Source organism: Juglans microcarpa x Juglans regia, chromosome 4D, assembly GCF_004785595.1.
Source record: "Juglans microcarpa x Juglans regia isolate MS1-56 chromosome 4D, Jm3101_v1.0, whole genome shotgun sequence".
Taxonomy (NCBI): domain Eukaryota; kingdom Viridiplantae; phylum Streptophyta; class Magnoliopsida; order Fagales; family Juglandaceae; genus Juglans; species Juglans microcarpa x Juglans regia.
The window spans coordinates 12913548-12933876 of NC_054600.1; the positions used below are offsets into that span (position 1 = coordinate 12913548).

General features: G+C 37.4%; 1 protein-coding gene across 3 annotated transcripts; it reads right to left on the reverse strand.

Moving 5' to 3' along the window:
• Positions 1–1010: 1010 nt before the first annotated feature.
• On the reverse strand, positions 1011–20073 carry LOC121259526 (protein PHR1-LIKE 1-like). 3 transcript variants are annotated; one of them, XM_041161140.1, is made up of 8 exons: positions 19814–20073; positions 15135–15785; positions 9282–9441; positions 9087–9163; positions 8950–8989; positions 8583–8640; positions 2119–2188; positions 1011–1624 (listed from the first exon to the last, which is right to left on the reverse strand). In XM_041161140.1, exons 2-8 carry the CDS (start codon positions 15693–15695, stop codon positions 1214–1216), a joined length of 1377 nt encoding a protein of 458 aa, XP_041017074.1. In that variant the 5' UTR covers positions 15696–15785; positions 19814–20073; the 3' UTR covers positions 1011–1213. The 3 variants fall into 3 exon arrangements, with proteins under 3 accessions (XP_041017074.1, XP_041017075.1, XP_041017076.1); XM_041161141.1 differs by having other exon boundaries at positions 15135–15801; XM_041161142.1 differs by having other exon boundaries at positions 19712–20073.
• Positions 20074–20329: the final 256 nt, after the last annotated feature.

Genomic DNA, 20329 nt, shown 5'->3' on the forward strand with positions numbered 1-20329 from the left:
AGGCATGTTTAGTTTACTTTTTCTATTAGGCCTGTGTAGTTCCGTTTTTGCTCTCTGGTTGTGGTCTGTTGCTTCCTGTTTTTCTAGGCATGTTCAGTTTACCTTTTGTTTATTAGGCTTGTTTAGTTTACTTTTTGTATTAGGCTTGTTTAGTTCTGCTTTGTTTTTTGGGTGTGGTCTTTTGTTTTTCTTTTGTTCTTTTTTTTTGGTTGGTTTGTGTTTGGAAGTGATTATTTTCTTATTTGTAAACTCCCATATGTTAGTTTGTAATCACGGTATTCCTTCACCATAAATGAGGATTGCCTAATAAACTTGGGATGGGGTCGCTATGAAGGTGGCTACTGGCTCTTCTTTTTTAAAAAAAAAAAAAAAAACTTAAAACAATTTCGCTATTATTCACATATTTCTCACATCATCTTACTACTAAACGTGTAATATTAGTCAAGCTCAAGCTTCACTTTAGCTAGGGCCCAGAAAAGTAAATAAGTCGAGGTCAAAACAAAATTAAGTATATTTTTCAAATTGTTAAATGATTTATGTTGGTCCGTGCCCAACAAGCACTACATGAAAAAACGTACTTTTTAAATGGTGGATCTTGCTATTTTTTAAAAAGAATACGGGATGCTTACACATTTTAAAACTGTATCTAACAAATACTAAGCATACAAAGTTGCTTGGTGAACAATCTTTGGATAATAAGGTTATGTCTCTAAAGTTTAGTTTTTAGAGGTGGATCTGAAAGATGCTACCTTGGCAATGTTTCAAGTGGTCATCATTTGTTTTTGATACATCTACTAAAATTGTGCATTCCTTAATGAAGTTTTGGATTCAAATTCACAACATAGAACAAATTTAAAAAATCAAAAATCAAAAGATTATATATTTTTCTATTCCCCTGCATTGCACGGGTCTACAACTAGTAAGTATTATGGTATAGGTTAAACGTTGCAAGATCACAAATAAATTCCTATATATGAACAGAAAATCCATTTTTTGGTGCATTTAGCCTCTAACCAAAGACAGAAACACAGGATACCAAAATCATCAGTACTGGAACCTCCGTTTCTTTTCTAAATGAAGAAAACACGCCATAATTTACAAAAAAGAATGAAAAAAATAAAAAAAACATTTGGTTCAGATGTCATCTTTCAGCCTACTGCTCAAATACCCTTCACCAGGCCAACCCTCCAAGTGTTCCAGTGGCAGCACAACGTCATGGAAAAAGATTTTCTTCAGACCAAAATTCAGTTGAGGACGCTGCTATTTGATCTGCTCTTGCTCGTTTTGTCAGTGGACCAGTATAGTTACTGCAACCTGGTTCTTGATCCTTGGCATCTTCGCTTTCATGTGCCTTTTGTTTCCTACTCACATCCCAGGAGCTGTCTTCAGGTGTGGCGTTGACACGACTAGTTCCTGGCCCTGATTTAAGTTCATCCAGTTTTGAGGTTTCCGGGTTGACATGCGTAGGGGATGGCTGCACTACATTTGAAAGTGGAGCAGAAGGATCATCAAAGGCAGACGTCGAGGCCTTAATCCTGTCATCTTCCATTTTCCTCTGTTTCTCAACCATCATTTTAAGATACTGCCCTTGTTTTTCAATTTCCAGTTGCAGCTGTCTTTGATTCTGCAGGAACACAGCAACTACCGTATCAGAAAGCGTAAAAAAATATAGGTTCCTGTAAATGGTGATAGACCATGATTTCCATGTTCTTTTGTGAGTTCCAACTCTACATTTCCCTTCCAAAGCACAACAATTGAAGGTTCTCAATAAAAAAAGATGTATTAGCAGATCAAATTAGCAACTGAACTTGATTTCATGGTATAAACTATCACAATTTAACGTTTACAAAGAAACAAAAAAACAAAGAGACTTCAGAAAGCAGCATTCCCACCCAAGTGGAAAATATATAGTGACGAAGAGTTGTTAGTTAGATGAGTTATGAACTTTTGAAATTACCACTGTGATACTGATACCGTCCTCGATGAATCTTTTACGCTCAAATTTAAACACATCAGGAAGTATCTAACATTTCGTATTGGATTCGAGCATTAATACTTTCTCCTTTTCAGACAAAACCAAAAAGAATGCGAGTTCTGCTACGAAGTTCAAGTGCCTACCTCTAGTTGTTCATGAAGTCGCTTCTGAAGTTCCATCTGAATCTGCAATGCTTCAGTGATTCCCATACTCCTGTGATTAAAATAAAAAGTACACACTTCAATTTCAGCCTAAATTCAGCATGAGAGCACAAATATAAATCAGATTTAAAAAAAAAAAAAAAAAAATCTGAAAGTTGGGCATTCTAAGGAGTCATCAGATGTAGGATAAATTTCCATCTACAAGAACAATTAGGGCATATCAATGTTTTCATGAAATTTCGATAAAACAAATTTATTTTCTTTTATTAAGTTACAAATAAAATTAGTTCCTTATACCATAGACCTGAAACTGCGTGATAAACTGTAACATTCAGGTCCTAAATTAGGGCTTAGAATTATTACTTTTTTAATCACTATTATTATTATTATTGTTGTTGTTGTTGTTATTATTAGTATTTTTATTATTAAGATATGTTTTGAGATAGTAATTTGATTTGAATAGGATTCCTCCACTCGGTAGACTGTACGCCCCTTTTATCTCTATTTTCTAATTTGAATAGTTTCCTAATTGAAACCAACTCTAACCTCAAAAATCCTCCCATAAATCCTCTCTTTTTGCTCTCAATATTCCCTTCAGCAAACCCACAGTACCCCCTTATGGCCAGAACCTTCCCACAGTAAAATCAAACCTTATCTTCCTCACAGAGCCACCATAGCCTTCCTCTCAGCAACCAAACAGCCACCTCACCGGAACCAACCACAGAGCACACCGACGGTAAGCCCTCTTCTTTTTCCATTGTCGATTTCCCTCTCCCTCTCTATCAGCAGTGACTCATTGGCCTATGTAATTTGTTCTACCACCGCCGGCAACCTGGTAGGAACCCATGTCTTGTGGCCCATCGTCAAGCCACTAGCCAAGTCAAGACAAGGCTGGACAGCCCCAAAACAGGCCCACGGGCATGCCATGGGGCCTGCCTTGACATGCCCAGGATGCCCAAGGAGGTTGGTGACCAAACCAGCCCATTCAGCATGGCCAGCGCACCCAGCACGCATGCCGCGTGCGAGCGCAGCGCACAGCACGCCCAGCGCGCACCCCTCGCCCGTGCCCAACGCGCGCAGCGCCCCAGCGCCTCGCCCGCACGCCTCGCCCGGGCCCAGCGGGCGCGCGCCCCAGCACGCCCAGCTCCCAGACCAGCCCAGGGCCCTGTCAGCCAGCCTAGCCCACCCATGGGCTCATGCATGCCATGGGTCAACTTGGCCCATGCCAACTATGTTATTTTTTATTATTAATTTTTATTTAATTATTTATTTTCCAAGGGACCTATTAAGGGTTTCCAACTTGTAATCCTTATAAATAAGACCCTTAGTCTTTGCATTCACATCTTTTGGCAAATTCCCTAGTGGGTAGACTTTTTGTTCTTAAGATCATATTTCGATGCTAGAGCACTTGGGCTTTTTGGGTGCAATTCGTGAATCCCAAAGAGAGGATCACACCTTGCAATTCGTGAATAGGTGTGGTTCAATCCATCTATCTTGTTCTTGCAACTTTGTGCAATTCGTGAATCCAAGTTGTGTTCATCAATATATGAGGTTTATTTCAATTATTGTGCAATCCGTGAATCAATAGTTGAAGTGTTATCTTGTTCATCCATTATCTATCCTTGTCCATATATGTTCTTCATCTTGTTCATATATTTTTTTGCATATCAAAATATCCTTAAATCATAAAAAGTCTTCATATTCTTTGTTGAGTCCATTCATTCATAGTATTCATCCATTGTTCATTGGTGTCATCCATTCAATCCAAGCCATACACAAATTTCGACCACCATAGAGTTTGTCATCCTTTCCATAAGTTTGTCAAACTTACCATAAATTGTTCCCTCCATCAAACTTGCCCTAGCCGAAACACACTCCCAATTTGAATTCAAATTCAAATTTCGGCAATCACTTGCCTTATTTGAATTTGCCCTAGCCGCCCATTCCACTTACCAAACTTGTGTTCCTATAATTTAGCAACCCTAGTTGACCCAAACACTTCACCATTCTCGGCCAAATCATTTCCAAATTGAGTTCCTAGATTTTAGGAACAACTTCCTAGAATCACTCTCTAACCTTGTTCGGCCAACCCTAGCCGACCACATCCATACCCCAACTCCAAAGCCCTAAACACAAACCCTAGCCAAGTCCATCATCTAATCCATTGACCTAGCCATCCATCAAGAATCCTCTTTGGCAACTTCCTTAATTCAAGGAAAGTTGACTCAATCCCATCCAATCCCCTAATTCTAGGAACTTCCCTAGAATCACTCCATCCCTCCAATCACTCATCCAATTCCTAAAATCCCTCAAGGCTCCCTAAGGTGATTCCTTCGTTTTAGGAGTCTTGACTTCCTCCAATTCAAATTCAAATTCAAATTTCCCTCATCACTCAAAGATTCCTTCATCTTTCTAACTTACCATATCCATTCCTAAGCCAACCAAACCCTAGCATCATCCTAAGCTCAAACCCTAAGCCATCTCTTGCTAATCTCGAAATCCATCTTAGCCACCCCACAAAACCCTAGCTACACTACACCATACTTACCCAAATCACCATCCAAGTGGCCCAAACATCAAGGGTAAACCTTAGGCCATTCCCATTGCATCACACACCCATAATCCTAAGCCAATCTTCCTCATAGTCCACGACAACCCTAGTTGTTTCCAACCCGAACCATAACCTCATTTCATCCATTCCACCCTAGCCTCCATCATCTCGACACTTCACTCAAGAACAAATCTAGCCACCCACATTGATTTGTCTTAGCCTAAACACTTAGCCTACCCAAATACATCATCATTCCATCACCCAAACACCACCATTTTGTGGAAGGCCAAGCAAGTTGGCAAGGTCACTCGGTCGTCATCTTCACTAAGGCAAGCTAGTGGACCTTAGTGTTAGGGACAAGACCGGGGTCCCGAACACAACCTTAGAGGACGTCGGATCACCTCACTGCATCCACAGAACTCACCGACTACACACCTACCTTCACCTCGCACTATTCCGGTAAGCCCACGACCGTCTGCCACCCTCCTCTCTCTCTTTGTTGCTTTCGGTTTGATAGTTTCTCTTTCTCTAAACTCTCTCTCTCTCTCTCTATGTCGTGCCACCATGTTCAGAGAGAGCCTCCAGTTTCTCCACCGTGAACTTAGGCCAGCCACCTAGACCCACTGTCGCAGTGGTTCTCCTCTCTTTCTCGATAAGCATCACACAACCCCCTCTCCTGTAACCATGTTTTTCCTCTTTTAGTTATTTTGTTTCAACCTTTTCCAAAAAGCCCATCCAATAATATTGTAATTACATTTATGCCCTTTAAGTCCTTGTTGTGTAACCTCCTAGGGGTGCTACCCGCATAGTGCGTGCCGGAGGGAAAAATGTCATCCGCCCCGCCCCCTCCTAAGCCAACCCATTGGGTTTAAAAAATTATTTTTGGGTCCAAAAATATTCTTTTGGACCCAAATTATAATATAATTTAAATTATAAATTAAAATTTATAAATACAAAAAGAACTTAAAACTCATTAGAGTTATATTTTGGATTGCGGCCAAGGCAATCCAATAACTTGAATATAATTTCAAATCTTTAATAAATTGTATATATCTATATACAATATATTTATTTATATATATATAAATATTAAAAAAATATTCTTTTTATATATGTGGAGCAGAGTGGGGGGCGGGGCAGGCCCCGCTGGGGTCATCCCACCCCCGTGCTGGTCCTTCTTCCTGCGGGGCAGGGGCGGGGCGGATGGGGGTGGGGCAGCAGGGTGCGGGGCCCCACTGCCGACCCCTATAACCTCCAATAAACACCTTGAAGAATCTTGGGTTAAATTACATCTCTGCCCTTAAGTGTCTATGTCAGATTTGTGTCTTAACTTGTTCTCTACGTGGGCTGACTTCTCACATGGGCCTTGGGCCTTCCTATTTTCTTAAGGGGTTGATTTCATAAACTAGTATATCATTTTGAATGGGCTGACTTCATATGGAGCTTAATGTTTAAATTGGCTTGTTGTATTTTACAGAATATATATTCTAGGGATTTAAAGTATATTTTAAAGTATACTATTGAGCCTACTATTTTATTAATATTCCAATTGTCTATTTAATTGGATTTTTAATAAAATAATTATGTTGTATTTTAATTAGAAAATCAAGGAATATGTTACAAGTTTTAAATAATATTAATATCTATTAATTTTAGTATAACTGAATATTTATTAAATTATCTCTATGGTATGGTTCCAAAGTAATTAGAATGCTACGACACGTTCTAAGAAACGTTAGTGACGATTAGTGCCTCGTATAGGTCACGAGCTATGACATGAGATTGTGGAAGCAATGCTAAGATGTAAGTAGCATGATCATAATTATATGTGTGCTGTAATTATTCTGATTGTGCATGAAAAATGTGATGTTTACCTATGCTACGCTACAAGCCAAGGTTAGGTTAGGCCCCTTTTCACGAATCTCAATGAATTACGATGATATGCTTATGATGCTATGCTGGTATGAATTGTAAGATGGATGAGATGTTATGAAAATCACACGTATGCCATGTAATGTTCATGTAGTATTTAGATCATGTATGCCATGTAATATTTAGATCATATTATGCCATGCCTATGTTATGCTATGTGGTGTAAGACTCATATTAATATGCCATGTATAATGTTATGCCATGCATAAGAGTATGCCATGTAAAGTCATGAAGTCGAACATGTTCTCGTGCATTATGAAAGTTAATAAGAAAACACATGAACGACAGGTAAGCTTTAAGATTGGCCTTAAGTAATGGGTGGATGTACAAGCCACGGACTCAAGCGTGGTCCACCACATCTAAGCTAATATGTTTTGTGGTGACACGGACCCAAGCATTTTTTCCCACAGGTTATGATATGTTAAGCGGTGCCACGAACTCAACGTGGTTCACCATATGTAAGGTGACATGGACTCGATCATGTTTCACCATAGGTTATGATATGTTAAGCGGTGCCACGGACTCAAGCGTAGTTCACCATATGATATGTGATAAGACGAACTCAAGCGTGTTTCACTATATGTTATGATACGTTAGACAGTGTCACGGACTCAAGCGTGGTTCACCATATGTTAAGTGATAACACGGGACCCAAGCGAGTTTCACTACATGTTATGATACGATATGGGGTGCCACGGATTCAAGCGTGGTTCACCATATGATATGTGATAGGAAAATGCCAAATGTACTTAAGAAAAACTTACAAAAAACTTATTTCTCCACATGTTAGTTATTGATACGTTGAAAATAATGAAATTTGAATTTCAAATTTTGAATTTCAAAAGAAAGCTAATAAAATGAATCTTGTAAGTAAAAATGTAAGTACATGTGGCACTAGTCTATGTGATAACACGGACTCACGCGTGTTTCACTGCGTGTTATAATACGTTATACAGTGCCACGGACTCAAGCATGGTTCACCAGATGTTAAGTGATAACACGGACCCAAGCATGTTTTACTACATGTTATGATATGTTATATACGATCAATGACAATTGGACTGATGTACACATGTAATGAATTGCCACTAAATAAGTGAAAGACAAGATGAACAAGTCATGTATGATTGTTGGGAAATGCATGGAGTCAGTCATTCATGCATCCACGTTACATGTATTGCCATGATTATGTGTGATTCTGTTTATGTTACTAATGAATGATATATATGTTATGTGGATGTGTGACAATATATGTAAGTTTTCAAAACTAAGCCTAATGTTAAACTAAGTTAAGTTTACAGTATGATGTGCTATTCCTGAGTCTTTGACTCATTTGTTTGTTTATTTGTTTTCATGTTTTAATATCCCAGATGATGATTTCGCAGATACAAAGTAGGAGTGCCAGGAGTAGAATAAGTATCTAGAGACTTAGTGTATGATTTAGACATTTAAGCAGTGTTGGTTTCACATAGATCTAGTTTATGTCTTTTCAATTATTTTTTCAGCTCTATGTTATCAAAGACTGTTTTGTTACGTAAGTTTTGTGATCCAATAGATGAGGTACTTTATGAGACTGAATCTCTTTACCGGGCATTATGTTATGAATGTACGTAACATTCCAGACCTACGGGAAGGGGTGTTACAGTGTAAGTAAAAAAAAAAGTTAATTATACTGAAATGAGAACGAAAAGTCAATTAAAGTGGTTACTCACATCCACTGGCAATAATGATTTCTACACAATGACGACATTACTAATTGATAGATAATAAATAGGAAAGCAAAAATCTATAACACTTGAAATTGCACTGTTTAAATATTGGGACATGCTGCCAAAGATACAACACTCATCTACAAATAAACAATCAACAAACTAAGAGAAACATGATAGTATGCATATATCCCAGCATGTTCTTTTGGACTAGTAAATATATTGAGATACATATGAGACAATGAATTACTTACGTCTTTAGGTCCAGAGATTTTACTTCTTGAATAGAAGTTGCTATTTTCTCTGAAGTTCCTGCAAAGAAAAAAGGAACAACTGCAACTGATAAGTTTACTGCAGTCTGCTTATGCATTTTATTCATCAACACCAATCCTACAGCAGGGTGTTCCAAAAAAAAAAAAAAAAAAAACAAGACAGGAAAGGGAGCATGACATAAGCAAATGAAAAAATAAAAAACTATTTGGTTCTTCCAATGGGGGGCAACTGTCTAGCAAGCAAACTTTGGCAAACAGATTTACAGGGTTACAGGGTTAGCAAGCCTTAGGGCTTCAACATGTCTCAAAGCCATGGCCAGGCTATAAGAAATGAAGAAGCTATCATTACCTTCTGATGACTCCGGTTTGAATTTGGCTGTTCTATACTTCTGAGAAAAGATACAATAAATCCAGCTCATTAAGGGCAAGAAACAACTAGCATCGCAAGTGCAGCATATATAAAATAAGATAAAATTGTTGACGCACCTGCAGGTGGCTTTTCACATGAAAGATAGTCAGGCCTTCAACATTCATGAGGATCTTTATAGCACTCGGAGTGGCTTCTGCAGATTAACATTAAAGACACAAAGAAACCTAGTGATTCAGTCAAATCCTACTGGAAACCTTGTGATTTTTCAAATCCTAACAGAATAAAAAATTAAGTACGGTGAGGTTACGCACGATCACTACCGCCAAGCTGATTGACAGCTTTTACAAAGGCCTCATGAAGTTCTGGAGTCCAACGCATTCGGGACTTCGTAGGGGGTGCAGTGGACATTGCATTATCAACTATTTGAAATTCCACAGGTGGTGCTGGCTGCTGCACACAAATTTGGGGTTGCTGCATCAAGATAAAATAAGACAGCGTCAGCAGTAGGTACTTCGTTAATTTGGAGTGGGGGAGATAAGTTTTGGGGGCTTCATTTGTTTGCAACAATATGCAGAAATGTTCAAGGGCTGCAAATAACTTGACCACCCGATTATCCCAAACCAACCAGAAGGCTTTGGGTTGCTTTCCTCGAGTTAATGACTCAGTTGGTTACAGAATTTCAGAAATCTATAAGGCTGGTTCATTTTCGGTTTCGAAATATTTCCCACCTGATGAGACCAAACAAAAAGAATATGACATTATATTTTCTTCATATAATTATTGTCCATTTTAATAAGCTTTATCTTCAGTATCTACACCACAAACAAACCAATGATTTGTTAGTTGATGTACTTAATGTAGGCCATCCGATGTTTGGGCCATCCGACCAAAATGAGAAATGCGTCAACCACAATTTGAACATGCTTAAAGAATCAAGATGTAAATGACTAGCCCCATATTGATTAAGCTTCATTAAAGATAAGTCCTCCAAATGGACCAACAATATATGCACAAAATAAATTGACCCTATCCAGGCCAATCACTTGTAGATTGGTTTCAATCCATTATTTTAGCAGATTTTGCTGGTTTGGTTCAATAATATTCCAGATAGTTACTTCTACATTGTGAGTTTGGAAGGGCCTCATGGAAACACTTTTTCAGCAAAGTGGGATTAGCATGGGTTATGCCGGGGAGGGTGGTTGACCTACTAGCTAGTTGGAGAGGGATCACAGGGATACCATAGATTGCAGCTGTGTGGAAGATGGCTCCCACTTGTCTACTTTGTTGCATTTGGAGTGAAAGGAATGACTGAAATTTTGAGGATTGAGAGCGCTCCTTGGAAGAGTTCAAGAGTTTTTTCTGGAAGACTTTATTTATGTGGGGCCATTGTTATAGACTTTAATGGTCTCAACTTTCATGATTTCCTTGTAACCGCTTCTAGTTCCTAACTAGGTGTAATCACATGTATACTTCGTGTGTACTAGAGCTATGCCTATTTCTATATCAATAAAATATCTTCTTACTTATCAAAAAGAAAAAAATATTCCAAATAGTTGACGTTGGTTTGGTGAGGAAAAGTTCCTAAAACCAACCTCACCCCGACCCATGCACACCCTAGACTAGTTAACATATATTTTTGCATGCCTAAACATTTACAGACCATTAACATTTGGAGGAACAGTTGCACACCAGTTACATATGGGCCAAATGCAAACCTTATCCTCCCTCCCCCCTCTCCGCCTTCCCTACATATATGGAGTGGCGGAGATAAAGTCACGAGTTTTTCTGATGGATTATGTGGGTTGCTTATTAACAAAACAAAGAAGAAATAAAGAGGAAAATCATGTGGAGAGATTTGAAAGGAAAAGGAAAAAATAAAATATGCAAAATATTTTGTACTGATGGTTAGCTAAGAAGCTGCAGACAACATAAAGAATAAGCACACGCTAGTGAATATAATCCTTTTAGGATTTAGGCTGTGTTTGCTTTGACATAAAATGGAGAAGATAAAAAAAAACACAAGGAAAACTACACAATTTCTGTGGGGACCTGAGTAAAAGCGAGGACCCAGAGGTCGCACTCACTAGATTCGGAAATGTTTATTTATTAAGTTATTGGATTTTAGGCCAAGGCAGTTTGAGTTATTGAACCATTCTATACTATAAAAGGTTTTTTTTTTTTTTTTTTTCCTCTCTTCATGGGCTTTTTGGATTCAAAACCCCATGACATGAGTAGAGGAAGCCACCCAAGCCGGTCTTGGTAGATTCTAGATTATTAGGTTATAATGATTGGTTAGGAAAACCTTTAGGTGAGGCTCTTATTCATGAAAAAGGAATGCAGAGTATAAGGAGGGTGTGGCCGAAAATCTTGAAAGGACCCTTCATCCATGTTGCCACCCACTTTAGACCAATAATACCACACCACTTAGGGGTACAGCAGGTTATTAAATGAGGGCCATCAATGAGTCATGGGAACTTGCCATACAATGATGGGAAACACAAGGGCTAAAGCCAAGCACTTACGAAGCCTCCATGCGTGCACCATGCCGCCCACTTGAGCCAACCAGATTTTAGCATGCTTGACAAAAGGAATCTTGAGCTAGTGCAATCATTTGGTGCAAAACTTATGGGCAAAGCAAGCCTCACTCCAACCACACGCCAGCCACCTTTCTGCCACAAGGTCACTCCTTGTCCTTCATACGTAGGTAGGGTTTTGAGACTCTTAGTCTTCTGGAATAAGACAATGATGAGGAAAGGAGAGTGGAGCCCGAGACTGGCCACGTCATCCATGCATTGAGAACCCTTAAATTCCCCAAAAAAGAGGCAATGATGAAGGAGGAAGGGAGGAGCTCGGCCTAGCCACTTGGTGCCCATGCCTTGAACCTATGTGTCAAGTTTCCGAGAAAGAGGCAATGATGAGGAAGAAGAGAGGGGTGCTCAGCCATGGCAAGGGGATGCCACATGGCATCCATGCATAGAATATATCTTAAGAGTTCCGAGGTGCCCAAATGATGAGGGGAAAGAAAGTGGAGTCCGAAAGCCTGCCACATGGCACCCAGTCATGAGAATTTGTGGTAATTTCTGAAAAAGGAAATGATGAAGAAGAAAGAGGGAGAACTTGGCAAGGGTAAGAGGATGCCATTTGGCATCCAAGTGGCATCCATGCGTGAGATAGCTTGTGGACCTTTAGTATTTTGAAGCAGGAAATGAGTAGTGAGAGAGAGAGAGGAAGAGGAGATCGAGGTCTTATAAATGGCCTAGCATTTATGGCTGGCGGGATACACAGGAGAAACCGAAAAGTCATTTTCAGAACTCCTCCATTCTCTCCAGCCCCTCCCTTTCATGCACCCCTCCAAGAAAACTCCAATCATTTTCCTTTTGTTCAAACACCCTCGCACGCACCACCAAGTGAAGGATTCAGATAGCACTCAAGGAAACTTTAGCTCGGTGAGAAAGCCTTAATCCTACTCATTTCCTTTTCTAGTTTCTTGATATGAAATACCAAGGGTTGGGTAGATTTAAAGGTCTCGGGTTGTATATCAAAGAGTGTTTTCTATGCATTTGTGATGTGGACCAAAGAAGCACAAAGAAAGAGAAAAAGAGTGTTTCTATGAGTTTGTGAGTCTCGGGCCTTGAGGGTATAAACCTTGTTTGAATCGGGATCATGTATACCCTATGTCTCTAGGGTTTTTGAAATGGGGTTTTAGGAGAAAAAGTGATTGAGGAAAACCACCTTGGTTGAGCAAGTTGTTGGCCAAGTAGGTTTTTGAAGCATTTAGGGAGATTATTCCCAACAACCACTAAAGCCCCGTTTGGATGTTGAGATGAGTTGAGTTGAGTTGAGATAAGTTGATTTCTTTATGAATAGTAGTGAGTTAAGATGGTGAGTGAGTTTTGTGGGGCTCACCTAAGATGAGTTTAGATGTGTTTGGATGTTAAGATGAGTTTAGATATATTTATAGAAAGTTGAAAAAAGTTGTAGGTCCCACGTGTAAAAAGGTTTTGAGTTGAGAATTAGGTGTTTGGATGTTAGACTCAGCTTAATTTTTTTTTTTTTATAAGTTAGACTCAGCTTAAAATTAGAATTAACTGAGTTGATCCCAGTTCAATCCAAGTTCCAAACGGGGCCTAAGTACACATACACGGACTAGCTATATCAATTTGAGAGTTTTATGTGATGATGCTAACACTTAGGATTTTGTTTTCCAGCTCACTCGTTTGGCACTCTAAACAGAAAGTTTGTAAGTTAGTCTCTAACTTACTCTTGAATAATGTGCTAATGTTTTTGTGTAAATGCTGCATATGTTCCATTTGTGTGTATGAATAAGTGCTCGGATTCTTGATATGTTCTACCATGTGCTCGGATTGTTGTCATACTGAATCATGTGTGTGCTCGGTTTGTCATGCCATGTTCGAATCATGTGTATTTTGAGGCCCCGTTGGGTTTGCAAGATGGTCTCATCTCATTCTATCTTACCTCAATATCCAAATAACACAAACACAAACACTTTTCAATTTCAAATCTTCCAATTTTTCATCTAATCATTTTACCTAATCATTACAAATTTCCAAAACTTTCAAATAAAACACAAAAAACAATTCAACTTTTTCAAATTCCAAAACAAAAATAATATTAAAAAATTATATTCTAACAATATTTTTATTCAACTTTTTCTTTCTACTTTCTCAAAACCCCAAAAAATATCTTAATTCAAACCATTTCACTACTATTCACAAACTATTTCACTACTATTCATAAATTTCTTATCTCATCTCATCTCAATATCCAAATAAGGCCTAAATCATGCCTATGTGACATGCTTGGCCATTGCAAATCATGCCTATGTAATATGTTGGATCAATATAAGTTGTGCCTATATTGTATACCTGAATGTAACAACCATGCTCACATGATACGTTCTCATCGTTATGTTGTGCCTATATTTCTCGAAATCTCACTGTAGTAGTTCCACTACCATTCTCCCTAGAATGGTAGAAGTTGTGATAGGTTTAGAAGACAAGAAGCATGATGGGAAAACATAAGCCCCGTTGGTCGCCAATAGTCAAAGAAAGTCTTACATTCGAGGATTGCTTTGAGGCAATTGATAAATTTATAGAGATCATTTGAAGCTAATAACAAAGATATAGGAGATCTTAGATCTTAGGAAAAGAAGGATTATGTTTTTAACTATGTATTTCAAGAAAATATTTGGGTAAACATGCAGGGTCAATGTTTTGGGACCCTACTTTTGTAAGACATGATATTTTGGGGTTAATAGATTATGTTTTGGTACCATGATGTATTGCTCAAGCCCTTGTTATTTTTTTGTTGTGATTTATTCATACTACTAGAAACATGCTAGGGGGGTTGCATGTTAACTATCATGAATGAGGGATATGTAACCCAGTGTTGCATGTCCCGACGCGTCAATTACTGCCAAATCCCAAGCAGAGGTTGGAGGTGTCACATTTTCCATTAAAAAATAACCCGAAAATATTTCGTACATATGATGGTTTGAAAATTCTTACCCCTTGTTAAAAAATAACTACAACAGAATATATATATATATATATATAATGTTAACAGGAACAAATCGAGCAGTTCATATAATTGTCTAAAAACTAACAGCAGCAACTCTTTTTGGTGAGGGGGGAGGGAGATGCAGGGGGTAGACCATTTTATGGAGGGGAGAGATAGGGGTTAGGGGGTGATGACTTTTGGGGAAAGGAATGGATTGTTGGGGGGGGGGAGGAGTAGGCAACTTTCGAGAATGGGGAGGCATGGGGTGGGGGTAAAGGGCAGTGATTTTTTAGTTGATAGGAATTGGGGGAGTCAAGGCGCTCTCTTTCTCTCCCCAACCACCACACATTAAACCACTGAGCATTATTTGACCTCTAATTTTGCCCCTTCAAAACAAATGAAAAGATGAAACTGTTTTCACCTCAAACAATCACAGCATTCACAACAAAAACTATTGACGAGAAACAGAGTTTCAAAATAGTCCCTGGAAAAAGATATTTTATTCTTTATATTAATAAGCAAAATGTAAACAAAAAGCTGCACGCAATTTCAAAGTTTCAACTCCACAGATAAGTATGTACAGATATTGTTGCATAGCGATAAAAAAAGTATGTATAGCTATTATGTTGAGTTGAGGAACAAACCTTTGGTTTGGGATCTGCCACACTAACATTGGGAAGCTCATTGCAATCTGGCTCCAGCTCAGAGTTAATCCATCCATCAGTCCACTGCCAATCGTTTCTCCTAGTATGGTACTCAGATGCTATGACACCAGTACTGCTTTCCACCTGACTATTCTCAACAGATGCATATGCAGGAAAATTAAGAAAATCCTGAAATGGATCTGTACACCAGGAAATATCCTGACTCTCGTCATTGTTATTAATCAATGCTGTAGATTGTACATCCAAATGAGAAGAATGGGTTGGCAGAAATGATTCCCGCTCAGGTGACGACTGGGAAATGAATGGGGAAATTCGGGAATGTCCTCCATGTGAAACTGAAGAGAAAGGAGCGTCACTGGGTAATCCAGTGGATGACGTAAACAAGTGCCCATCAATACTGCTGTTAAAAGCTATTGCAGCAGCCTGACTGGAAATGGGGTTTTTCATCAGTTCCCTTTCTGGGGAAACCCAAAAAGAATCTGGATAACTGGAATATTTGTCATCAATAAAGGGAGGGACAACTGGAAAAGATGAAGACATAGCTCCAGAAGCCCCCAAGTTATTGAGTTGATCTGTGTCTGATCTCTGAATAGATGTTCATCGTTGTTGGTGCATTGAGACTCCCAATCACTGAGCAATATGAAACCTAAGCCATTAAAATGTAGGTCCGAGAAAGCCACTGAATCTGATTAATTATTTATTTACCATCCCCTTCTTTCTTGTCTAGTCTTAGATACTTATTTTGTCAATCAAGTTATGCATCTGGTGTAGAGTATTAAACATGTCTAGACATAGGAAAACAAAAGTGAAGTTGATTACAGTACTACTACATTCACCACAATTTCCAATGAAGTTAGTAACTACACAGAAAAGTACTTGATAAAACATCTAAATTTAAGCCCTATGCAAAAATAATAGCAGAGTAATTTATAAGAAAATCAAATTATCCTCTATAATTTAGCTTACAACAAAAGAAACCCAATTTCATTTAAAATCAGATTGCCTTCAACACAATTCTTTCTATCAGCTGCATATAATAGGAATCGATGAAGTCAAAGAACCTGCTAACTACCCCCACAAGAGATGATCTTCTAGGAGCCAATTCCTGTTAAATGCATTGGAAAGTTGCAAGCCTGGATGCTCTCTTCCAGTTAGAGACTTCAATTTCAGTTGTATTAAGGTGATAATAGGCTAAACTTTGTTTTTCTTCAAAGAAAAAAAGGTGATAAAAAACTAATATATAATACAGAGCTTCAGGTTGGCTTTATGGCCATAAGCACACACCTCAACATCTTGGTTATGATTATCTCACCTCATTTTCATTAAAAATTCATAATGACAGACGATGGATGTAAATTTTATCCTTTCAACATTTTGCTTAGGGGGTGCATATTCTTTCTACAAGTTTTCTTTCAGTAATTCACCAAGTTATCATTTATGTTTCTCTTCATATGGGCTGCACAAACGATTGCCCTGATTATAAATGATTGTGCACACTAATTCTTAGGCCTAGTTTGGATAGTGAGTTGAGATGGTTTATGAATAGTAGTGAGATATTTGAGTTGAGATGAGATGAGTTAGAAATGATTGGAGTTAAAATGTTTTATGGGGTTTGGGGAAAGGAGAGAGAAAAAATTGAATAAAAATATTATAAAGTTAAAATATTGTTAGAATATAATTTTTTAATATTATTTTTGTTTTGGGATTTAAAAAAGTTGAATTGTTTTTCGTGTTTTATTTAGAAGTTTGGGAAAGTTTAATAATTAGGTAATGATTAAATGAAAAAGTTGAAGATTTGAAATTGAAAAGTACTTGCATTTGTGGTATTTGGATATTGAGATGACATCGGATGACATGGGATGATATGAGATAGGATGGGATGAGATGAATGCATCTCTCTATCCAAACCAGGCCTATTATTACCATAGAGCTGATACTATATTTTCCAGAATTCTTGGCGATCAATTTGATTGGCCTTGTTTACATTTTTTTTCCTTGGGTAAGGAGAAACTGCATTGAGAATGGTAGAAAATAAAATATCTAGCCAACAATTTTTTTTATTTATCTAGCCAACCTTAGCTGAATTGATTTCATTTAAGAATAGAGAAGAAATCAAAGGTTTCGTCTCTATCAGTTTGGATACAGAAGAAACCTTATGTATCCAGGAAGCACACAAAGACTCTAAGATCTATTAAGTCCAACAAAGATGAAAAATGGATTTTTGTTTCCTGAAGGCAGTCATCTAACAACAAAAAGCTCTAGAAAATAAGATGGAGATAACGTTATTAACTAAATGCTCTGCTTAAAAAAATTCCCATTATTCTGTTCTCTAAAGATGGTTGACATAAGACAAAGTGACACTAGCACTCTGCATTCCAGATACATCTGCAATGTCCAAATTTTCCTTTTGTCTTCTAGTTACATCCAAACTCACTGTTTACATTTATTGTCGGAATTGTAAAGAATACTTGCCATTTACAAGTAGTTCTAATTTTCCCAAATATTCTTAACAATTCAGAGGATAAAAGTTATAGTTCATTCCTGCTATAACGTTTAATGAAACTCTTCCTATTTATTATTGTCTTGCCAAAGACAAGCTTTACACTAGTTTCCTCAAAAACAGGACCCTCCTAGATATAATCTCAAAGCCACTTTAAAAAATTTAAAATCCTCAAGAAGAGAAAACTGCATTAGCTAAATTTCTTGAGTAACAAAAGGTCAGAATCCACAACTGAAATGCGAGAGGTCCCGAGTTCAATTCTCGGAATGCCCCCCCACCTCAATTATTTTTGTCTTTAACTTGTTTCTACCTAACCTATATATATATATATATATATATATATATATATATATATAAAAGAAATAGAAAACATTGATGCAAAGGAAACAAACAGTGGTGGAGGGAGAGGAATGAGAGGGGAAGGGGGAGGGGTAAAGGGTACAATGCCTGCGCCCCTATCCTCATGTTTATATCTAATGACTTATATAGGTTCTAGTTTTCAAAATCTGTTTCAGTTCTGAACAAGTATCTAAGGTCCCAATATATAACTGCCACTTAATTTATGGTAAATTATAAATTTCTGTTGTGGAGAAATTTCAACGGTGTACACATAATGTTACTAAATATATAAGACTGTTATATCTACGACTATAAATTGGTCCGGTCCAGTCCGGGGGGTGATGGACCGAAATTTTCAGTCCATCATTTTCCCCGGACTGGACCGGATTGAACATCCCTAGGGACCGGTAGCTATCGGTCCGTTCAGTCCGGCCCAATTATTTTTTTATTTTTTTATTCTTCTTTTTTTTCAAATAAATTAATAATTTTTTTAAAAAAATACTAAATTAAAATTAAGTGAATTATTAATGTGAATTATGTAACTAACTCAATAAAAAATTATTTTATATAGTCAATGATAATAAATTAGATAAAAATTACATTCTTAACTTATATAATTACTATATAATTAGTTAATTGATATTATACATTAGTTAATTGATAGAATATTAATTTGTTAATAACATATATAAATTTTAAATTTTTAATAGTGATAGGTTAGATGAAAATTACATAATTAATTATATAATTATTATATAAATAATATATATAAAATATATTTTTTTTAAATTCGGTCTATCCGGTCCGGTAAGGTCTAGGGTGGGAAACCCCTAGACCGGGACCGGACTGAAAAGTCTCGGTCCTCTATTTCAAGGACCGAGACCGACCGGTCTGGGTCCCGGGTTGGTTTCTCCAGTCCGGAACGACCAACTTTCACCCCTAATTATATCTTTGATGTAGCAAGCCCCACTTTCTCACGTAGTCCCCAAGCATCTTTATTTTTTATTCTTGAATTTCACTTATTTTCTTGTTTTATGTAACACCATCATGTTCATAAATAAGCATTGGTGAAAATAATGGGAGCATGTTAGAGCTTTGGACCAAGTTATATGAAACTAAACCAAACTTCATTCAACATCGGCTCACCATCAAAAGCTCAATTTAGGGCTTGTTTGGGAATACAAACCATATCATTTTATTTTAAAATTTCTCATAATTTCCTTCCCAAACATCACTTAAACACAAACACTTTTCAATTTCAAATTTTTCATCTAATTATTACTTGATCATTATAATTTTTTCAAAATTCTAAACAAAACACAAAAAACAATACAACTTTTTCAAATCCCAAATCAAAAATTATATTAAAAAATTATATTCTAACAATATTTTAACTTTATAATATTTTTTTTAATTTTTTCTCATCCATTTCCCAAAATCCAATAAAACATTTTAACTCAAACCATTTCATTATTATTCACATAATACTCGTTTTCCTCTCATCCCATTCCTCAAACATCCCCTTAGTATCTCACACCATAAAAGGCACGGAGTATGAGCTCAAAGCCATATTGAAATCCAACCCTTCTAACAACTTCATCATGTAACATGTTCACCATCCAAACCAAAACCCACTAAGACGAGAGCCAAACGCATAACACCAAAACAGAAAAGAAAGGAAATGAGATACACAGTACGAAATATATAAAACTCTTACATCAATATTTGAGGCAGCCCACATACGAACAGAACAAAAACAGATGATCAGAAACATCCATGGACAACTCAAAAACTCAAAGTGGGTATTACGGAATCTCACCAAGAAGCGAGAGGAACTCAATATGGAAATCCTCAAGCTCAGAATCGAACCGCAACTCGATGCTCGGAGGCAGCTGGAGGCGAAACGAACACAAAGAAGGAATAGAAAAGCACCCAACAACGAAAGATTCTTGAAGGACACGAACATCAGATATACGATAATATTGGATTTATTCGGCTTCTTGACTTCAACAATCTCTCTCCCTGTATTATTTGATTTTGATGACTCCGGTGCTGATTCGAGGCAAGTGTTTGATAAAAGTTGTGCATTGTGGCTTTATTTGATTTTTTGAAAGGTTAGTGCATAGTATCGTGGGACCCATGCTTTCTTTCTTTTTGTTTTCCTTTGCTTTTCAAATTTCAAGTACGTTGTTTGTGCCTATAAAGTCCACGTGGGTACTTCATTTTATCTAAATTTGGTAAAATAATCTCCTTCAAAACGGAAAATAAAAGAGCCTCTTTCTCATCGTAGCATAGAAATTCCTTAAGAGAATATTCCACAAATTAGCTTCGTCAC